This window comes from Pseudonaja textilis, chromosome 1 (genome assembly GCF_049901715.1).
Source record: "Pseudonaja textilis isolate UNSWEBS1 chromosome 1, rPseTex1.2, whole genome shotgun sequence".
Lineage (NCBI taxonomy): Eukaryota > Metazoa > Chordata > Lepidosauria > Squamata > Elapidae > Pseudonaja > Pseudonaja textilis.
Window position 1 is genome coordinate 37,650,576 of NC_141990.1, and position 23,837 is coordinate 37,674,412.

General features: G+C 35.8%; 1 protein-coding gene across 1 annotated transcript in view; it reads right to left on the bottom strand.

Moving 5' to 3' along the window:
* The window catches only part of SOS1 (SOS Ras/Rac guanine nucleotide exchange factor 1), a 44,918-nt gene that overhangs the window by 16,004 nt on the left and 5,077 nt on the right, over positions 1–23,837 (bottom strand). The window contains exons 3-11 of the mRNA XM_026695957.2: positions 22,531–22,662; positions 20,554–20,718; positions 18,194–18,403; positions 14,590–14,733; positions 10,815–10,925; positions 10,627–10,725; positions 7,554–7,681; positions 6,256–6,911; positions 295–376 (exon numbers count right to left, since the gene is read on the bottom strand). Of these exons, the coding sequence (XP_026551742.1) occupies positions 295–376; positions 6,256–6,911; positions 7,554–7,681; positions 10,627–10,725; positions 10,815–10,925; positions 14,590–14,733; positions 18,194–18,403; positions 20,554–20,718; positions 22,531–22,662 (1,727 nt within the window). The remainder of the gene's footprint in view (positions 1–294; positions 377–6,255; positions 6,912–7,553; positions 7,682–10,626; positions 10,726–10,814; positions 10,926–14,589; positions 14,734–18,193; positions 18,404–20,553; positions 20,719–22,530; positions 22,663–23,837) is intronic.

The window sequence follows — 23,837 nt, forward strand, 5'->3', positions numbered from 1 at the left end:
TATTGTGCTACTGCCTACAATCTTGCCAATTCTGATCCACACTGTAGACACTGCTGTATGGGATTGTTGATATATCTTATTTTTTATGAAAATAATCTGGAATGGAGGTAAGCTTAAGACAAATCATAAACTTTGCTCAAATAATCTTTGATTTATTTGGAGAAATAATTCATTCTGAGGCTAAATGTCACATTAAGTTGGGGAAATAACAATCTCCTTCTGAAGAATAAGCACTTTAAAAAATCTCAAGAAGGAAAAAAGTCGTAAGACAGTATTTCAGAAAGATTCACTCACCTTTCTATCAGGAGACTCAGTAACTCCTGAGGCTTACAAAAAGATCTGTATGTGGTAAGAAATGTTCGAACAAAATTGGGATCTAGAACAGAAAAAGAATGACTTAGGCAGCTTATGAAGGAAGACCTGTGATGATAGCTAAAAGCATCCACTATTACAATGTAATGCAGACCATATAATAGCAACTATGCTTTAATGATGACTGAGGAAACAGGAAAAGGATATTAATTCCTGACAGATTTCAGGAAACAATTCAAGATAAGCAGAAGGATACTCAGTTCAGGACATTCTCACTTAAGGGACTTGTTAAGCCAAGCTAATGACAAGTAATGGCATTTTCAGAAGACTGGTCTTTTCTTAGTTTCCCAGGGAACTCAACACAGGAGGCTGAATGTAAAAGAGTAAAAATAAAAAGCATGCTTAAACAGGAAAGCACACTTCTTGGTGCAAAAGTAGACAACTGGAAGTCCTTCTGATGTACCGAATTCTCATGAAGCCCATCTACCATGTCCAATATGAGTGGAACTGTAAAGGGGCACAGCTGAAAATGAGCAACGATTGTCTTTAGCTTTCATCTCAGAAGTGGAACAATGGCAGAGAACATCATTTCAGAATAAACAACCCTTTCAGGAAACATTAAACAATCTGTTTCAAGCTGGAGGAAAAAAGTGGAAGGTATTTTACTCCTTTTTATTATCTGCAATGATTGGCAACTCTTGCAGGACTGAATTTAACTTCACCTATTTTAATATACTACATATTGAGAAATCGACTTACTGTTGCTGCCTTTCTTTGCTTTCCCAACTAGCCTGGACAGAAAATGATTTGGAAAAAGAAAAAAAGAACCCTTCATCTTACAGCTTATGTAGACATCCCTTTTTAATTCAGTTATTTATATTTCTCATCCCTTTAGAGAGCATTGAAAACATTTTTCCTACCCATGAAGATAATCCAAGTAGATAGAAACTGTTTGTCAATTGAATCCAGTTATGAAGAGGAGGACTTCTCTCAGTTCATTGATTTATGGAAACAGGGCATATTCAGTTTTCCCAGTTCTGCCCACTAATATAAGAATTTCATCTTACTATCTCTTAGCACTAGTTTGTTATGTCTGCATTATAACGAGCCAGTTATAGTAGCTTTTACTCAGGTTTCTTCAGCATAAGAAGGAAAGGGAGGATGAGAAAGTCATTCAAAGGCCTATTAATGCTCATGGATGGCTAAGACACATGTGTTAATTCTGCAGTAGAATCAAGAGAAAGCCTGGCCATTTGCACCCACTACACATGACAAAATGTTACAGTCAAATTAGATGTAATACTTTTAACAATATTTACATTTTAAAATCTTAGTTTCAACGTAGCTACATAGCAAGTGCATTTTTCTTACTGGATACTGTTGCTACAAGACTTCAAGCAGCCATATATTTGGATCAAACATGTACACAATTAACCAGGATGCCCATCTGTGATAAATGTCTCTTCAACACAGGCATTTTAAAAGCTATAAAAGACCTTCTAAAAATAATAATAATTCCTGAATGCCTTAACAAAGGAAATTGATGCTATGCTGACGCACATGCATTCAATGTACCAAAACTTATAAATAGAATATCTCAACCTTACCAGAAGAAAAAAGTTCCAAGATTTTTTTTTAAACTGGAAGTACTGTATTCACTCAAGAAACATAGGAGCTTATAAAAACAGAGGAGCTGCTTATATTATACATGCCAGAATATGAAGAAAGATGAAACAAGTTTCTGAGTATGAATAAAAAATCTCTATTACTATCTACATAGAATTCATAAGTCAATCAGCCTGACTTTTTTCTCCCATTATACATCAATTTCCATATATTAATTACAAACAAAATCATGAATGCAAAGAAATTATTTCATTATCTGTTCTGCAAGGAAATAAGCTACTGGCTCTTCTCTACCTACCAAATGCTAGAGTCAGACCTATCAACAATAGAATAATGAAGTTCTGGAAATCAAATCCTGTTTTTCTAAAATACAGCACATATTGCCATCCTTACATGTAACTAGACACTGTGATTAACTGCTTCCCAATTCTTGCTTCTTTGGAAGCTTATAACCATAGTTTTTGCTTGATCATAATGAAGTAGTGCTAAACAATAGTTCATTCTAATGATGGATTCCTGAAATAGCTACTGTAGCTGGATCACACATAATTTAAGCAAATCCCAAAGAGATCATGTTTAATGCAATGCGAGGCGATGTTTTATGGAGTTTTATGTTGTGGATTTTTAAAGTTGTAATCCATCTAGAGACAACTGGGTGTGAATTGGGCAGCCATATTCAATGAATTGATGGATGGATGGATGGATAGACAGACAAATACTGTGGAACCAGCCTTGTGTATGATCAGATAAGAGCAGAACAGCGGCAAAAGGTTTAGGTACACAAGGAACAGCACAATTCTACCATCATATACACTTTTGATAGTAGTAAGCACTAGGACATGTATCTTCATAAACATTTCAGTGAAACAAGGATCATGATTTCTTAAAAGTAATCCAATTGTTATACTCTGTCTGTAGCAGAGAGGTATACTGAAGTTTAGCCAAACATCTCTTTTCAGATTCTTAGTCCAGATTTTAGCAAGTGAAAGGTAATACAGTGAAATGCATAAAGCTAGATATATGAAAGATTGTAATATTAGCATTTGTACTATTAATATTTTGGACCAAAACAGTGTTTGTATAATTTCTGTTATCCCAAGCCAGACCAGATGGCCAATGAACAATCAAAAAATACTTTTGAAAGGAAGTTCTTCTAGAGAATGGTAATTTCCGGCTCCCACCCATTTATGTGCAAATGCTGTTCAAACACAATGACGAAATAAATATTAAAAAAGAAAAAGAAAATATAGGCCATTTTGATTCTGCATAAAGAAATAAAAATAATAATTTATTTTTCATTAATGGTAGACTTTTTTGCAATACTTTTTTCCCACTCCCATTGTCATTTTCAAGGATGAAGGTGCCATTCTAAGGGTTTTTCAGAACAATACTTATGTCTCCTAGTTGATGGGAGGCAGGAAGTTGTACTTCGGCCTGCAAGTAGTTCCCACATTAGAGGTATGTAGTGTGGGTATGATTAGGAAAAATCTGGGCTTTGGTCATCTTTGGGCCATAGGGGTCAAATATGCCCACATGACTAGCACTATGCTTGTTCTAAGAAGATTACAGAAAGACATGTTAGCTACCTATCAGACAACAGGGCAGAATTGTTTCAGAAGACAAGAACTCATCAGTTTAAATTACAAGAAAGCAGACATCATTTGGACATCAAGAAAAAAATTATAAAAATATAAAAACTGTTCCACAATAGAACAGACTGTCAGAGGATGTTGTAACCTTGCTGGGGGTATTTCAACAAAGGCATGTTTGATCATCTATTGAACATACTGTAACAGATTGTTGTTGAACAGGAGGTTGGACTAGATTATTTCCAAGGTCTACTCCAACACTTATATTCTGTAACTGTATGCAGATTATCTGAGAAAATATGAATTTGAAATATGAGAGTCTATTTATATGTAGATGTAGGTCAATAGAATGAATCTAAATGTAAAAACATAAGTGGTTTATGATTAACTACTATGATAACTAGTGAAAGATACAGGAGTGATAAGTTCTAAATGTGGGACAGATCATTTTTGGCAATCTCAAGAAAATACATGTTTGAATTAAGAAGGCACTCACAGCTCACCCACACCTGCTCCAAAATACCTTGTAGCATTTGACTGTAGCATTAGAGAAACAAAATTATAAAAAAAGATTGAATTACAAAATGTTTTACACGCATGTGAAATTTAAAGCTGGTTGCTGAATGTAGCAAGAGTGCTACAGATAATACAAGTAAAGCATACAAATGAATAAATGGAATGCTTAGGTATACCATTGAGCAGGGAACAAGATATATGCACATGTTCCCTTTGTCACTTATTTACAGATAAATGTGCAATGAATGCTTTTGGTGGTTACAGATGTGATGGCTGGGGAGTTTTTATGCAGGTGATGCTTTGCTGTTAATGGAAAATTTCTTTTATAGCAAAAGTTAGGGTAAATGATTCACTAAGGAGTATGCTTCTGAAAACTAACATATATAAACATATAAAAACCAAGGCTCTGTTTAAGGAAGAAAAATGGAATAAATCAGTGCAAGTCATACCTAAGTATAAAAAAAAACTAGAATAAATCAATAAATTAATGGGCTTTGTTATTTAATAAGCTATTGCTTATTAAAATAAAACAGAAATTTTAGGATATACAAATGTTGGTAAAAAGATACTGTAATGGGCAGTATGTTGTCTGTTGCAAGAAATAAATAGCTATCAGATGAGAGCTTGGTACAAAAATGAGTGATCACTATGAAAAAAAGTACATTAGAAGGTTTGGCATTCAGAAACAATTAATGAAAATCAGACCACAAAACAAATACACAACAGAAGAATGAACAGGTTGAGAAGAAAGGGAAGACTAAAAAAGTTTAAGCGACGGAATTACAATTGAAGTGCAGAAAAATAAAGAGGTAAAAAGCCAGAGAAAAGCAATGTATGAAGCAGCATATAGACAGATCAGAAACAAAGATAGCTAGGCACAGAGATATATGTTGAAGAATATTGGTGTAAGCTAGTTTTACCATAGTTTCTTTTACTTTCTTTTTTAATTTCATGTTTTAATTTCTTTGGCTTACTATTTCATATTCTCCTTTGTATTTGATGGCTTAAATTGCCCCTCCAATTCTGTACGTCTTTTTCTTTTGATGGGAAATATTTTTAGTCTTAAATTTTCAGAATACACACAAACATGTTAACAGTTGGGCTAACTTAACATGCTATCTAAAGTTTAAGGATATATTTCCTTAAGAGTTGGCATGCAATTCTATCAAGCAATGTGGTTTGCCAGCCTCCCAGTTCCTTATTATCATGTCTCATCTTATTCAGATATAAACATGCCTAAACTCTTGGGAATTTTAAACAGCATTTGGACAGATATGTGCAAATGGAATATGGTAGAAGAGGCAAAGAGGGGCAGTAGCAGAAGGATTTATGGCTAGTGGAGAAAGATAGGAGGTTGCAACCTGGATTGGAAACAAGAGAGGGTGACAGGACAAGTCAGAAAAATGATTTTAAAAGAAGAATGTCAAGGTAAATGTACTGGAGTTTGTGGGAAGGACCAGAGGCAACAACAGTTGAGGCAGAGAGACACAAATTTCTATAAGAAACAGAATTAAGGAAAGGAGACCTCCAGGACCGTGATGGTGAACCTACGGCAGGCATGCCGGAAATGGCATGCAGAGTCCTCTCTGTCGGCACACGAGTCATCTCCCCAGCTCAGTTTCACTGCACGGCGCACCTCCTGTCAGCCAGCTGATTTTCGGGTATCTGCCATGCATGCGCGGGGCAGGGCACATGCGGGAAACACATGCGCAGGGGGGAACACAGGGTGTGTGTCATGTGCGCATAATCTTTAATGCCTGTTTATGTCTGATAGATTTACAAGCATATCTTACATATCTTCTTTATAATTTAATGCAAAATTAAATGATCCAGCATCTAAGGCATAGTAGCTGAGCAATATCACTTTGGTAATAATATGTTCTTAAAATTAAGAAGATGGCCAACAAAGTAAACAAAATCTATTTAAGGTACAAGGTAGAGATCTGATTTTTTATTTGTATCTGTATGCTTTGACCTTGTGATGCTGCTGATATTTTATTTTATTTTTTAATGGAATGTCCTTAACCTGTTGTTGCCTTTACTTTTATTGAAGGGATTCTTTTTATGTTTTGATTTGCTAGTCCCTTTGAATGAATGGCAGACAAATCTAGCAAACAAAATTAAACCCAATCCAACCTTTCTGGTTCTACTGGTATACAGAGACAATTAAAAAATAACTCAGATATTTTAAAGATTTGAAAAGATTTCTTACCAGCATACATGTGGAATGTAAGCCTCTCAATCAGTTTGACAACAGTTCCTGCCTTAATAATTGGGATTCCAGATTTGGGCTGCATGTTTTCTTCAAAAACAATATTTTCTGTAGAATCAGGTTCTGCAAATCTATATAGCTCAGGACTTGGAAATCTCATCTGCTCCTCTTTCTCTTCTTGCAACATTGTTACATCTAACATGCGCTCCAGGGTACTTCTGTATTGTAAAGAGATCAAGGCTGCCATCCAGTTGTTCTTCTCTTCAGCCGATTTAGCAGCAAAAATAACACTGTTCTCATCTTTTAAAATGATTTCAAAAGCATGCTTGTACTCGTTAGTGTTATCTTTATCATTGATCTGTACCTTTCGCATAAGAAATTTCTCTTTCAGACGATATTCTGCATTGCTAGCACCAGGCAGTCTTGGTTGGCCATGATTTGACTTACAACAAATCATCAAACCATCAAAGAGAAATATATGTCTTTCATGTTTGGCACCCACACGTGTGAGTGTTCCCTCCATAATAAATTCATTGCAGCACTGTCCAATGTCTTTTCCTTCCCATCCATCTATATTCTTCTGGATCTCGTTCATTTTCTTGATTGCTAGCTGCTTCCCCTTCATTTGTTGACTGTAGAATCGGCATGCAGATTCACTTTGAAAGAGGAGCAAGATGATACAGTAACAATCACATATTTGGCAGAAAAATAACAAGTTTGTTGACCACTAATGAGGAAAAGAGTTTAATAAGATCTAGAAGATGATAGAAAAAAACCCAGCAAGTTAGCTTCAACTGTATGCAGAAAATTTCAGATCTGAAAGCGCTGTCATGCTTAAAAATGTAATTGACAAATCAACAGATTCCAGTCAGTTAGACTTATTTAACTGTCAAGTAGCAATTAATACTTTCTTAACAAATAAAAATATGAATATTACTTTCCATTTTATGTATTACATTAAGATGTCCTAAACCATTATCAAATAGGTTAGTACAAAAACTGTTAAATGCTCTAAATTAATCTGCAAGATATTTTTGTTTGGATAATAGTTAACTAAAACTATTTTTTCTTTCAGCTTACCAGTAGAGTCTCAAGATGCATTTACTAGAAGCATGAAGGCAAACACACATACAACTTTACAACAATAGCTATCCGGACTTTGATGTCACTTCCTCTGAAAAATCATATTGTTTCAACTATTTTGTTCATTGTTTACTAAGAAAGGAAATTGAGAAATCCAGATCTATAGCACACTACTCCAGGACTAAAAAGTAGGGAGAAAACAGAAGTGCGTTTACCTAAGCCTTCTCTTCGCAAGACTTTTGGAACAAATCCTTTCCATACTACTCTGAAGATTAAGCAGAGCTGTAATTGCTTGCTTCAAGCATTCTTTATCTTCTTCATCTTCACTCTTCTCTTCTAATTGCTATGAACAGGAGGACAATTTCTGAGTATAAAACCTTGCAGATCAGTTTTTATCTTTCAGATAAAAGGCACTTCTTTTTGATGTAATTATGTTTGTAATAATCTAACAAATAATAATAATGCTATGAGAGGAAAGGGACAGTTTATCTACATAAAATTTCCTGGTGTTTATATAGAAAATTCAATATTATTTTCACAGCACTGCCAGATATTACCTGAGAATGGATGAAAAATGAGAAAATCTTTCACTACACTAGTTCCTTGTCGGCTTTTTGTCTCAAAACATATAATCAAATGAGCCACTTTTAACAGGCCAGTTTGCGTTGGTGGGAAGTGAGAGATAACATTGACTACGGAAAGGAATGGAAGTGGTGGAAGGAAGTGGGTAGGAAGGAGAAGAAAACAGTATTGAAATTCTCTCAATTCACTTTGTTTTAGATCTTTTTTCAAAATAATAATTTTATTAAAATTATAATTATATTAATAAAAAAATTATACCAAATGAAAAAGAAAAAAGAAAAAAATAGAAGTTGCAGAAAGAGAAAACAAACAAGAATAAAAATAAAAAGAACTACATCATGACTCAGAAGATTCATAACAAAAAGAAACAATTGTACTAATTTATCAGCTTTTCTTAAAATACAATAATCTTTTTCTTCCCATGAAAAGATTATCTGTGAGCAAATTCCTCAAACCTTGTAATTTCAGTCCTGATCAGCAAAAGACCATTAAAAATTATCAGAGACAATAACATATCTTAAACTTGATCAAAAAGCAACTTTATATCCCTTCATTTTACTTTTAAGTCTTCATCTTTAGTCCTTTCAAATCATGTCCTAGACTTTCTTTTCTTTCCTTGCACTTGTCACAAAATTCTTCAAAGGTATAACTCTTCTGTAAATCCAATATAGGAAAATTATCCAGGTCACTCTCCTGATTTATTATTTATATATCTCTTTTCATTACTAAGGCACCAGTTAGTTTCTTTTGTATGTTGATCCTTTTCCACATCATTTTGTAGATTGTTGTTTTTAAATCCACTTTCAGATCAGCCTCAATTTTGTCCAACAAAACATGTTCCCCTTCCATAATATCTTTTATGGAGACAGTTTACCTATAGAGGCAGACAACTCTTAAAATTAATTTCTGGATCCATTGCTCAAAAATATCCCTCAATATGTCAATCATTAAAATATTTCTCCCCATGTTGCTTTAATAAGTCAAATTTACGTGTTCTTCTCCTTTAATTGTAATTGTAAGTTCCTTCTAGTTCCCTCTAGTATCCAACCTTCATACTCCCATCCTGTCATGTGTTTTCGTGAAAGAATTCAAAGCAAAGGCACTTTCCTACAGGATTATTATTATTAATTCCAAATCTTATTTCAAATCATCTGGACCCTTTGTAACTTTCCAAAACCAAGTTATCTCCTTTGTGCTGCTTATTCAAAAATAAAATGTTCTTAAAAACTTGTTTTGCTGAGAATTGAAGGAAACTCACCAGTGAGTTTGTGATCCAGATTCTTAATAGCTAAAAAACAATTCACAAGCAATTTCCATAAGTGATTAGAAAAGAAAGTATGTAAATTCTGAATGTGCCAATTATGGTTTGAACAAGGTGGCTATTCGCTGTCTCCCAGAACTCTAAACCCACAAAAGGCAACTATCTTGAGAGTCTCCTTGCAAGGAGCAACTGTCTGGAATACTTGCAGGCGATCTCAAGTCCTCTCCTTCTCCAGAAAGGAATTATGAAAGCCCAATCTACTTGCCGGCTCTTCATTTTGCCGATCCTTGGCTTCACTTTTGCACAGCTGTCTTGAATGAACAAATTCTTCACTGCAAGTTCACTTTACTATGGATCTTCACAAACCTAGCACTTTTCTGCAAATGCTTATGTGTTTTACTGACTGCAACGGAAGAAATTTAGAGCAGTGGTATTTTTTTAATGAGGAATTAGAAGGAGTTCTGAGGTAGGCAGGAGAATTTTGAAGTCTACACATGGTCTGCCTAGCAGACATCTTCTTAGTAAATTAAAAAAAAAACCTTTGTTTCCACAATAAACTCCCTAATCAACAGTACAAAGTACTGTACATCAACACTAACCAGTACCTAAATAAGAAAACTGCAAAAATACAAAACAACTTTTAAAATAGAATATAGTTAGATTTATAGTATACTATTTATTTTTCTTACATGTGGAGTTTTTAGAGTTTCAACATAGAAAAGAAAGTGGTGTAAAACTGCTGGAATAAAAGCAGGGAGATCTAGTGCTGTGGATGAGTTTGGACCAGCCATCTTCTCCAAGCACAATCTATTTCACAGAATGGATGTTTTTGAGAAAAAATGGGGAAAAGTCTCATGTATTCCTGGATGAAAGGTGGGATGTAAGTCCAAATAAATAAGAAACAAATTCTGAATTTATAACACTGATAAAGTAACATTTAGCAAATTTTGAAGTCTTTAAACAACAATAAAAAAGAATTATCTTTAAATTTTAGTTAATATGATACAAATCATAATAAGAAACAGCATACATGAAGAGAACACTTAAATTCTTCTTCCTCATTTCCCACTTTATGAATTTTGCTACTGAACTAGCAGTATCAAGCTCAACATACATATTGAAATTCCTGAAAATGGAGAACTTCTTTAGGGATATACCACTGACAGTTTATTGAAAACTTCATAGCAATAGTACTTAAGACTTATATACTGCTTTATAGTGCTTTACAGCCCTTTCTAAGAGGTTTACAGAGTCAGCATATTGCCCCCAACAATCTGGGTCCTCATTTTACCCACCTCGGAAGGATGGAAGGCTGAGTCAACCTTGAGCCTGGTGAGACTTGAACTGCCAAATTGCAATCAGCCGGCAGTCAGCAGAAGTAGCCTGCAGTACTACACTTTAACCACTGCAGTTCATAAATATTAGATGGAATTATTTTTTCTTACCTTTAAAAGTTCAAAATAGTGAAGACAATGGTAAACAGGAACTAGAAGTAGCCTAGGTAAAACATACTGAACAGCTTCTTTAAAACCATATCCAATTGACTGGAAATTAAAAAAAAAGTATTTCAGTGTTACAAGTAAGTCTTATGATACCTACAATATCCATTATATAAATGCATTACTTAACATACCTGCAAATAGAAGGCTGCTCCGGGCTTTGATAACTGGCTAAGAAAATGATCATGAAAGCCAGTCCGTAAAATATCCTGAGTGTATGATTCATAAGGATCAAATGCTAGCTCCTAAAGAAAGGTTAGAAGAATATTTCAATTATCTCATTGTCAACATACAGTCAAACATTCATCAATCTATATATCATTGCTTTAAATTAATGAAAAAAATATCTGACACAGACATAGGGGGGGGGAGAGAGGGTGTTTTTTTTTTTCAATGTACCATATTCTTATTTCTACACAATGTACTATATTTTTATTTCTATACAGAAAGTTATTGGTGTTTTTGTCTTTCAGTGTTTACAGAAATAAAATGGTTTAAAGTGGTAATGATTACAATCTTTTAAATTAAAAATCTGAAATCACAATATGTAGACCCAATAGTAAACATAAAGCTACATTAAAGATTTCAGATATTTACTAGGCATTTTCCAGTTCCAACAATAATGAATTAAAATTTTTATATTTAATTAAATTTGGGCGGAGGGTCAGTAGCAGAGCAGAACGAGGGGATTTTCTTGAGTTTTTATATAAAGAATGTATAAGAGGGAAAATAATTACTGAATTCCGAAGTGATGATTTCCCCCTAAAAATGTGTACATAAAGAGAAATGATTCTTATCATGCTTGTGTATCTGACCTGAACCTTCACTGGAACTAGAAAGTTGCAATTACTGTTGAGTAAACATTGACATCTGGTCCCTATATGTCAATGCATTTTCCTTAGTGACAATATGAATCACTTATGTCATTGCTGGGATTATTTTATTTCACCTCCTGCTAGCAATAGCAATAGCACTTAGACTTATATACCCCTTCACAGTGCTTTTTTCTAAGTGGTTTACAGAGTCAGCATATTGCCCCCAACAATCTGGGTCATTTTACCTACCTTGGAAGGATGGAAGGCTGAGTCAACCTTGAGCCTGCTGAGATTCGAACTGCCAAATTGCAGGCAGTCAGCAGAAGTAGCCTGCAGTACTGCACTCTAACCACTGTGCCACTGTTATAGTTTTATAGAACTTTTACAGGTAGTCCTTATTTAATGACCACAATGGTGACCAGAGTCTTGGATCTTAAATGAAGTGGTCATGAGATGCCCATGTGACCATTTTGCTCAACAACCACAATCCCAAGACTCCTTGTTGCAACTGTTAAGCAATCTCATGGGTCATTAAGCGAATGGAGTCATTCTTCATGCCTACTGCAAGTCCAGAGGGATTTTGAGCTCCGTGCTTGCTCAAATTTCACAGCCAAGGTCCATGCCTGGACTTTGGAGTCCTTCTATCACCACCTCTGCAGAGACACAGCAAGCACAGATCAGCAGGGAGCTCTTTCAGCCAGCCCCAGAGAGGAAAGAGTCTTCTTGACAGACAGGGGCTGCTTGCAACATTCCCTGCCAGCTTCTCCATAGACTTTCTGGGGAGGATGGCAGAGAACCGCAAAGGGTGATGATGCGATCATGGGGAACTTGGCAACTAGTTGTAAATGTGAATAAATTGCCAAGTACCCAGATCACTATCGTGTGACTGCATGGTGGTATAATACAACATTTTGTGACAGTCAGAAGTGCTTCACAGGTCGTCAAATATCCAAGACCATAGAGACTTTGAACAATTATTAAATGATTGACTGTTAAGTGAGGACTACCTGAATTGTTTGATGGATTCCTATTAAAATGTCAATCAGATCTGACCTTGCTGTCAACCCTGAAGCTGACCTGACCAAGGCCATTTTGATGCTTCAGTGTTGCTACACGGGAGCTGGGGAATACAGAAAATGGAATAGAGATAGTTGGGGTTTGTAGCCAAAACAAAATAGTTTCTCCTGGGAACCAAGGACATTCCCACAGATGGCCGGAGAGAGGAGAAGTGAAGTTACCAAGCAACTGGACGATACCTTGATTGGACCATGTGACTGGTTGTTTGGTGAAGGGAGAAAACTTTTACTTTTAATAAGGTGAAAAGCACGGGAGCATTCAGAGTCCGTTTTCACCAGCCTGTGCCAATATAATATATCCAATACGATATATTCATTGGTATGACTGTGGCCAGTCATTCCAATGCCAAGATCCAGCCACTCTATGGCCTGCTTGTGATTTGAAGATCAGCAGGCACAATCTTCTCATGACTGTTGGAAAGTCATACAAGTTTTCTGAAAATTTTACAAAGCATTGTGAGAATGGTTTGAGTGGCTTTGGGTAGAAGGCCTAGCATAGCCAGCAGCTGCTTTGCAAGAGTCATGTGTGACTTGTCAGCACCAACAGTAAGATGGTGAAGGTCCAGTAAAGTGTCTTAGTTCATCTGGAGGCTAAATATCGCATTACTATAACTTTGTATTTTTACAGGGCCTATGGAGTGCAAGGAAGTAGTAGCAGCAGAGGCCTTCTGCTGTGGTGCCTGGGCCTGGGATGGGGCTTGAGGTGGCACTCATTGTCAGTTCTCGAGACTCTGGGGCTGAAGTAGAGGCCCAGTGGTGGTTAACTGAGATTGCTGAAGACCCCAGGTCTTTCGTTTGGTCCCAGCACCAAGTTATGCTACTGTGCAGAGAAGCCAAGAGGGCAGAGATAGGGAGATAGGTGAGTTGGAGTAGTGAAAGAAGAGGTAGTCCCTTAGTTCACTGAAGCTCAGGCTGAAAAGGATCAAGCCAGGAATGGCTTGGATCAAGATGAGTCTTTGCCTAATCAGTGGGACACGATAATGATGGCCACAAAGACTGCCAGTATTAATGTCACTAAGTGATGCAGGTATGTGATATCATGCTTTATAGTCACATCGCTTAGTAACAGAAATTCTGATTCCCAATTATCATCATAATCTTCAAGCCAACATAAGTATAGCTCCCCTTTAGGATCTATACATTCAAGAGATCATTCTGGAGAAAGGTAGGGGCTTCAACTGTGTTCCCTTTCTCCTGAACTCTCCATCAATTTGGACAAATGACAGGAAAGGGCTTTAGGTCTAGAAAGCAATGAGATACTAGAAAGTAATGAGATATTATTGTATTATTGTACAATATTAATGTCTGATTACATTATTCAGTTCCGCTCAGTAGCCTAGTTTTATATATCATAGTAAACTAAATAGGATGGCACTAAGACTTCACTGCAGAATTCTAACTTCTCAAATGACTAAATGACTCAACACCTAGCTTTATCAAGGCTTCAAGAAGTCCAAGAAAATCAAAATAATCACACTTCCTCTGTCTTTCATACAACAAAAATTATTCCATAGGGCAACTAAGATTGAATGCCTAAAACAAACATTGGATCAAAAACAAAAGTTTAACTTGTATCTGAAAGTAATCAATCACTGTTTGAATAAAGCATCTTCACCTTTTATTAATAGGGTTGGGAAAAAGTTTGATTTGAAGATTCAATTTAAAGATGATTTTATTAATCTCCAAATCAGATTAATCATCAAACTGAATCAGCTACCTTCAAATCTATTCAATAGCTTTTGCATGCCAAAGAGTCCCCCCCCCCCAAAAAATAGAATCAATGTTATGTATAAGACTGAAACTGATCCATAAATCCCTAATAACTTTTTTCGTGAAAATGCAAACACAGACAGCACAATCTGCTAAATAGTTAAAAAGTATAGCAATGTTATACTTCAACCTTGGGGCCAAAAGTAACTGTTGACAACATATTACATTTTAAAAAAATGTATGATTATACCCAAGTCAGAAAAACAGGAAAATAGAGCATAGTATTATTCATAAATAATATTACCTACCTCAGCTAAATCTTCAAAACAGCTTCCTACTAATGGATGGGGACTGCCTTCATCAGTCATTTCTACTGTATCTTCAATATGGCCTAGCAATTTCACACTAAGTTCATGAATATCTGATACTCGGCTGAATATATTTTCTACATCCTGAAAAACAAATACATTGATAAACAATATACAGAAGTAGGAATTGAAATATTTAAATACTAAATGTGTTGATCATGGGACATTCCACATAGGAATGTGGTTGAATGAAATAGTATTCTACACAATGGGTCTTCATATTCAGCGTTTACTATTTATCTCATTTATTCTCTTCTTAGCCCGCATAGACACTCTTCCCACCTTAGATACAAGGCTTTTCAGATTTCTTCTTTAATTAGATTTGCACTTCAAACTCAAAACAGCAAGAAGAAACAAAACAGAAAAGGTTTTTTTTCAACTTGTGGTTGGTAATCTAACTTGTTTATAGTCAAGAATTAATCATAAAGGGTGTGTGTGTGTGTGTGTGTGTGTGTGTGTGTTATATATATATATATATATATATGGTATTCAGCTTTGTTCAGGTATTTTCCCATGTCATTATAGTTGTGCTTTTAAAGTTGTAGCAATGTTTCAGCGGAATCTCATCTGCCATCATCAGGCTTCTGTATTGTGTTCGTCTGTGAGTCAGACTTTCACAGCCATTTCTGTTTTAAATTTGGTGCTAGCCTACTGCTGTGTTAGAATGTTTTTTCTTCATCCTGGTTGGTTGGGAGTCTTGGTCTGTGTTTATTGGTCTTGGAGTTTGCTGTGTTAATATTTATGAAACTTAACAATACAGGAACACAATGTTGCCAGTCAATCAAGACAAAAAAAAAGCCACAAAACAGACAGAAGATATTAGAAACACCAATCAAGCAGAACACAGCAAACTCCAAGACCAATAAACACAGACCAAGACTCCCAACCAACCAGGATGAAGAAAAAAACATTCTAACACAGCAGTAGGCTAGCACCAAATTTAAAACAGAAACGGCTGTGAAAGTCTGACTCACAGACAAACACAATACAGAAGCCTGATGATGGCAGATGAGATTCTGCTGAAATGTTGCTACAACTTTAAAAGCACAACTATAATGATGTGGGAAAATACCCAAACAAAGCTGAATACCATACATGTAAGTACCCGCAAAAACTTAACACACACACACACACACACACGTGTGTGTGTGTGTGTGTGTGTGTGTGTGTGTGTATGGTATTCAGCTTTGTTCGGGTACCATACATATAAATACCTGCGAAAACTTAAGAAAACACACACACACACACACACACACACACACACACACACATATATATATAAAATATTCATTCTAGCATAACCACAGAAATGAAACTGCTAATTTACAATTGGTATCACTTACCTGTAACAATTACAGGTAGCCCTCGACTTATGACCATTTAACAATTGTTCAAAGATATGACTGAGCTGAAGAAAGTGACTTACGCAGTCGTCACAGTTAGGGCCACTGCAGTGTCCCTGCAATCACATGATCAAAATTTGGGTGGCAACTGGCATATACTTATGGCAGTTGCAGCATTTTAGGATCATGTAATTCCCTGGGTGCTTTGACAAGCAAAATAATTGGGGGAAACCGGATTCACTTAAAGACAACAGCAAAACAAAGGTTGTAAAATCAGGTGGGACACACTTGACCACATTGTTTAGTGAAGGAAGTTCCAATCCCAATTGTGGTCGTAAATCAAGGGCTGTCTGTAAAGAGAAATACAAAATATCCAAACACTTTATTTCACAGGGGTTTTTTTGTGAGAGTTACAACTCTCACAAAAAGAGAGAGTTACAGATTTAGTTTTATTTCTTTGCTACTATGTTACATATTAGCAAATTAGAATTATGAGGAAGTAAAAATGTATGGAATTACATTTAGACTTTTTTTTTAACTTTATAAGAATTACAGTAATTAGGTGTGTGTTTATTATACCACACAGATATATAATGTGGAATAGATTTGAATAGACTAATTTCTTGAACATTTTATGCTTTGTTAATTGTTAATTGTATTCTTGTATGTATTTATAGCCATTTTGGGCAGGAAATTGCCTCAAAAGAAAGCTCACCATAATATTTTAGTCCATTTACAGGATGCAATTGACTCCTAGTATTAAAAATCTAAATTAATATTCATAAAGTGATACTATGATACATTACTTTGAAAGGTCACCAAATGAACTGTTGTAAGTCAAGGACAACCCTGTACATAGAATGGACTTACAACCATTCATTTAGGGACCGGCTGAAGTTACAACAGCACTGAAAAAAATATTTATGACCATTTTTCACATGACTGTTGCACCATCCGCAGTGTCACATGATCAAAATTCAGACACTTGGTAATTGACTCATATTAATGGCAAGTGCAGTGTCCTGCGATCACTGCAATTGATCTGGTTACATCTTTTGTAACCTTTTGGCAAGCAACGTCAACGGGAAAGCCAGATTTACTTAACAACCATGTTACTAACATAACAACTACAATGACACACTTAACAACTGTGGCAAGAAAGGTTATAAAATGGGACAAAACTCACTTAACAACTACCTCACTTTGCAACAGAAATTTTGGGCTCAATTGTGGTCATATATCAAGACTACCTGTACCAACAGTAACAGTGCTTTAGGGGGAATCCCAAAACTACTTGAATACTATCTTTTATAACAGTTTACTACTTTTACTTGCAGGTCTTTGTATTTTGTGATTTTCTCCAGTTCTTTTCTATTTTGCTGCCTCCAGATACTGCAATGTCCACTAGCCAGACTTGTTTTATTAACAATTGTTTAGTCTGAGGTGTAATATGACAGGCGCCTAACTGAATTCTAAAGTCCCAGAGCAATTTAATTTCTTAATTTTCTATTACTTTGTTTATTTTATGGCCGTACCAGTTACTTGCAGGTAAGTGGTATTTCTTGCAGATATTCTAATGAACCACCATTGCTATTTTGTTTGTAGCCAGTCTACCACCTTCAGTTACCATCTTGAATAGTTTAATATTCATGATTTGCCTAGCTCACCCCAAGCCTAGACTCTTCTTCTTTTCCTCTATTGTGAACATGACTTTTAAAAGGTTTTTTGGAGGGTGTTGTTTTTAATTTATAGACTTTCTATTTTTTAACAAAGCAGACAAGTCCTCTTATGATATGAAGGCTATTCAAGAGCATTTGATTATCATTTTTATCTATTTGTATATTTAAAATCTTTTAATAATGTCAGTAGGATCATCTCATCCCCATGTTTGTTAAAACTCTTAAGGAATTCTAGAAGTTTTTTTAGACTTTTAGAAAGTTCAACTGGTCTTAGCTCTAGAAGAAAGCTGGCATACATGAATGAACATAATGAAGTATGTTACAGATATTTAGATAGCCAACAGAATTTGGGGCTCAAATGGGTACATTATAAGCATACAATTAAAGCATATATATATATTTAGAACAAGCATGAACTTGATTTTAAGATGCTACGTTCTTTGTTTTTTCCTAGCCCTCTAATAAAATATTTTTCCTAAATAATGCTAACAATATATTAAAAAATAAATTCAAGGCACTTACATGACCTGAAAACAATTTTGGATTGGTAACAAAAGGTTCTCTAAAAACTTTTATTATGAGATTGAGTTCCCTTATATATTGTCGAACTTCTGCCATGAATGACTTTACAAGATCATAATAGGTTTGTTCTCCTGATGTGGAAGGTTCCTCATCAGATAACGTCAGGGTACTAATATCCTCTACATCTTGATGGAACATATCCATCAACACCTGTTTGAAAAAGAGGAAGATCTTAATACCAGATATCAAAAAAGACTATTGTATTGTACAATTGAATAATAAACTGTCACTGTGAAAATTAAAATAATACACTATCTCCCAGAAGTGGGTACACCCCTCACATTTTGTAAATATTTAAGTATATCTTTTCATGTGACAACACTGAAGAAATAACACTTGGCTACAATGTAAAGTAGTGAGTATATAGCTTGTATAACAGTGTAAATGTGCTGTCCCTGTAAAATAATGCAACACAGAACCATTAATGTCTAAACCGCTGGCAACAAAGGTGAGTACACCCCGAAGTCATAATGTCCAAATTGGGCCCAAAGTGTCAATATTTTGTGTGGCCGCCATTATTTTCCAGCACTACCTTAATTCTCTTGGGCATAGAGTTCACCAGAGCTTCAAAGGTTGCCACTGGAGTCCTCTTCCACTCCTCCATGATGATGTCATGGAGCTGGTGGATGCTAAAGACCTTGCGCACCTCCACCTTTTGTTTCAGGATGCCCCACAGATGATCAATAGGGTTTAGGTTTGGAGACATGCTTGGCTAGTCCATCACCTTTACCCTCAGCTTCTTTAGCAAGGCAATGGTTGTTTTGGAGGTGTGTTTGGGGTCGTTATCATGTTGGAATACTGCCCTGCAGCCCAGTCTCTGAAGGGAGGGGATCATGCTCTGCTTCAGTATGTCACATTTTGGCGTTCATGGTTCCCTCAATGAGCTCTAGCTCCCCGGTGCTGACAGCACTCATGCAGGCCTCAGATCATGACATTCCTACCACGCTTGACTGTAGGCAAGACACACTTGTATTTGTACTCCTCACCTGGTTGCCATCCCACACGCTTGACACCATCTGAACCAAATAAGTTTGTCTTGGTCTCAGAGGACCACAGGACATGGTTCCAGAAATCCATGTCCTTAGTCTGCTTGCCTGTAGCAAACCATTTGTGGGCTTTCTTGTGCATCGTCTTTAAAAGAGGCTTCCTTCTGGGACGACAGCCCTGCAGGCCACTTTGATGCAGCATGCAGGGTATGGTCTGAGCAATGACAGGCTGACCCCCCCCCCCTTAAACCTCTGCAGCAATACTGGCAGCGCTCATACATTTCCCAAAGCCAACCTCTGGATATGACCCTTAGCATGGGCACTCAACTTCTTTGGCCAACCATGGCAAGGCCTGTTCCGAGTGGAACCTGTCCTGTTAAACCGCTGCATGCTCTTGGCCACCGTGCTGCAGCTCAGTTTCAGGGTCTTCGCAATCTTCTTATAGCCTAGGCCATCTACAATTCATTTTTTCAGATCCTCAGAGAGTTTACTGCCATGAGGTGCCATGTTGAACTTCCAATGACAAGTATGAGAGAGTGAGAGTGATAACACCAAATTTAGCACACCTGCTCCCTCTTCACACCTGAGACCTTGTAACACTATGGAGTCACATGACACCAGGGAGGGAAAACGGCTACTTGTGCCCCATTTGGACATTATCACTGTGGGGTGTACTCTTTTGTTGCCAGGGGTTTAGACATTAATGGATGTATGTTGTATTATTTTGAGGGGACAGCACATTTACACTGCTATACAAGCTGTATACCCACTACTTTACATTGTAGCCAAGTGTCATTTTTTCAGTGTTGTCACATGAAAAGATATACTTAAATATTTACAAAATGTGAGGGGTGTACTTATTTCTGTGAGATACTGTATATAAGCAAGTACTTGTCTGAAAATCATATCAGCAGAAGGATTCTTACAATGATACCTTACTTTAAGTAAGCATAACAACTCAAGTAGATATTTCATCACAATCTCATGACACTCAAGGAAGCTGCTAATTATACAGAATTGCGCAACAGTCAGAATCTCAAGATTCTGCTAAACATTTTCACTCAGAAATACTAATGAGTGCATCAATATCATGAACCACCAACTAAAGAATGGAAAGCGCAAAGGAGATGTTCATTATTTCCTTTTTAATGCTGCAGCCTTTTGAAAAATTGTTGGAGGACCAAGATATTAGCATGAAAGATGATGCTAAGAGAAACAAATGAGAATTCAATTTCCTACTTCTCAGAAGCTCATGTCCCTGTCTAAATTCAAATAGTACCAAGATGACATAGTGATAAATATGACTGTATATACCTTATCAGCACACATTGCCACTTTGATGTCCTGCTTAGTAATTTCATCATGCCTTATATTTCGAACATAGTTTCCAACCAGTTTTAAAATATCTGCAGAAATGTATTCCAATACAGCTACAATGTAAACAGATACTTGATGGTCAACTTTATATCCCAGGACTTCCTGAAAGAGATAAACTTATTTTAATATTTCATTCAGACACGCTTAGTAAATGTATATATACATTTAGAATACACCATAGTGGTCAAAGGAGCTAAGCTTAACTTTTTATTTCTGAATGTCTGTTTTTAAAGTTTTTATAAAATGCCGTATGAGCCATACTTTTTGGATTTTTCTTTCACTTCACTTATGAAGAATTTAAAGTATTTCTTGCACATCTGTTATTTTGCTGATGTAAAAAAAAAGTATTTATTTGAAATATTTATATGGCTCAGGTAATATGACTCAGATTGGAACATAAGAGCTAATAAAACACAGCACAAAACATTAAAAACCATATAAACAAATAAAATGGTGATCAGAACTGAAATACACAATACTCACTAACTGGGAGTTCTGCTCATCCTGAATCAAGCACCCAGAGACATAACAGATCTTAACTGACTTACTGCAAAGTCAGGCCCAACCATTTGTCAATGAAGGTACGGGTGGGGAATCATTCCAAAGAGCAGGGACCAGCACTGAGAAGGCACACATGGGTCCCACAAGCTGATACCCAGAGTAAACTATCTTGCAGCATATGGGATGAACAGATACTCTTGGGAGCAGACAGTCCTCAATATAACCCAGAATTTGATTGTTCTGTATTGGATGTTGCACTATTTAATCAAATGTTTGATATTAATATTTTATGGAACAAAGTATAGTAACTCAGATGACACATTGGTGATGATGGCATATATATTTTTAGAATTACAATGCATTTTTAATTCAATGCTAAAATACAGCTTAATTCCCTTTTTATATGTAATTCATGCATTTATACTGAAACATGTAATAACTAATTAAAATTTTCAGAATCCAAAGTGCCTAAATCTTGCATTTAGACTGTCTAAGAATACATATTACTTTTCACCTGTATTGGTTATGAAAATAGGTTTACTTTAAATTATTTAATATTGCCGCCCACTCCAAAAGATTCTGAACAGCTTCCAAATTCAATAAAAAGAGCAGAATAAAAGAGTTAAAACAAAACCTATACAGTAGGCAGCCCAAACTAAGGCATTTCTAGAACTAGAAATGATGCTGACAGGATGGAATAAGGATATTATGGGGAATTGACCAATAGATCACTCCTACATTAACACCATGCCTTGGAACAGAGGCAGGTTTATAATTTCACCTCTTTTAGAGAAGTATCACAGAGCTGTCAACCAGTAGTACACCATGAAGGCTGCATCATTTTCCTTTCACTGGAAGTATTTAAATAAAGGATAGATAGCCATCTATCCAAAATGTTTTAATAGACCCTCCATGAAACAGATGATTAGACCACATAATCTCTGAGATCACTTCCAATTCTATGATGTTATGAAAATTGTAACCTTCAACCTTTCTCCAGAGCTATGGCAAGTTTAAGTGTTCCAAGTCCCCAAGTATCATGTGTCACAGACACATAACAAGGAAGAAATCCTTTTCTCAACCTAAAGAGAAGGGCAGGGATAATGCCTGGTCTTTGTTTTGCTGAAGCACCTGCAAGTTCTTCATCATCTAATCCTCATCAGAGTAATGGGAGAAGTAGCACACTGACTGTCAAACTTTTTACTGGCTACTAATGCCAGTTAAAATATGCAGATATCTAATTGCAATATTTATTAAGAGTGACAGATTGTTTAAACTGATTTAGATGGATTGGAAGATAAATTCTATTTGAAAGTTTTAAGAAATTAGTTTCTCTTTCAAAATACTACTGGTTATTTGAAAAACAAACTATTGAATTTGTAATATTTTATATATTGTGTTCATATTACTTACCTTTAAGAGTGGATGGATTTTTTCTACTGGAAGAAATAACGGATTTCTTCTCTTCCTCTTTTCAATGGCAGATTGCGCATCAGCTATTGCCCATTTATCAATTGGATGAGGAAAACTTTTTTGGACACGATCCTTGGAACATACAGAGGAAATATATAGAGTTAAATATATAAACAGTAGATAGCTTTTTGCATTACCATGTCCTGAGTAACTAAAGCTGCTTTGGGGGTGGGGTGGGGGGATTTTTAAAAAACTCTGTATTTCATTTTACCTTCAAAGCACAAGTATAACATGTACAGCAAATTATTTAATCCAAAATTATAATGGGATAGGCTCAAATAAACCATGCACAATTGATAAGACCTGTGGTGGTGCAATGGTGGGAATGCAATATTGCAGGCTAACTCTGCTCACAGCCAGGTATTCAATCCTTACTAATCAAGGTTGACTCAGCCTTCCATCCTTCTGAAGTTGGTAAAATGAGGACTGAGATTGTTGGGGACAATATGCTGACATTTGTAAACTGATCAGATCGCTGTAAAGCACTAGGGACCAGTATATAACTTTATTGCTATGCATTTAAAACAATTAAGCAAATTACAGTTTTATTTGACATCTTTAAAATAGTTATAATGGCATTAGACAAATATCCCTTCAGGGGAACATTTGAGAACTGCAATGTCACCAAAGAATGCCTTCATTCTACACTTCTCTTGCAAAGATACTAAGAGAAGATCCTCATCCAATTATTTTAATGCACAGGTGAGCTAATGGGGGGAATACTCTTAAGATCTTTAGGATTTAAGATACTTTGAATATAAAGATATGAACCATTAATTAGAGTCATGCTTAGAGGTGAATGGGCAGCTGTTAAAATTTTATTCAGAATATAATCCCACATATTCAAATCAGCTAACATTCTAACTACAAAATTCTGCAGTAGCAAAAATAGCTGGTGTTTAGTATATTCTGCAGTCACAGATACCAACATACTCTAACAGGGTCAAACTCAATTTGCTGCTTCATAACATTTTATTTACTTACTTACTTATTTTTCCTCCCATATCCCATATCCTTCCTTTGTGCCAAAGGAATTTTCAATATAGCAGTAGAAATAAACAAAGCAACATAGCAAAATTATGTCAAAATTTTATAACAATTAAATACATATTTTATACTTAAGTATCTATAAGTTAAAAATAAATTATGGGTACTTCTTAATACAGGTAGGTCTCTTTAGGTCTCTTGTGACTTATGGTCACAATTGAGACCAGAATTATCATTAGAAGTCATACCAGTCATAAATC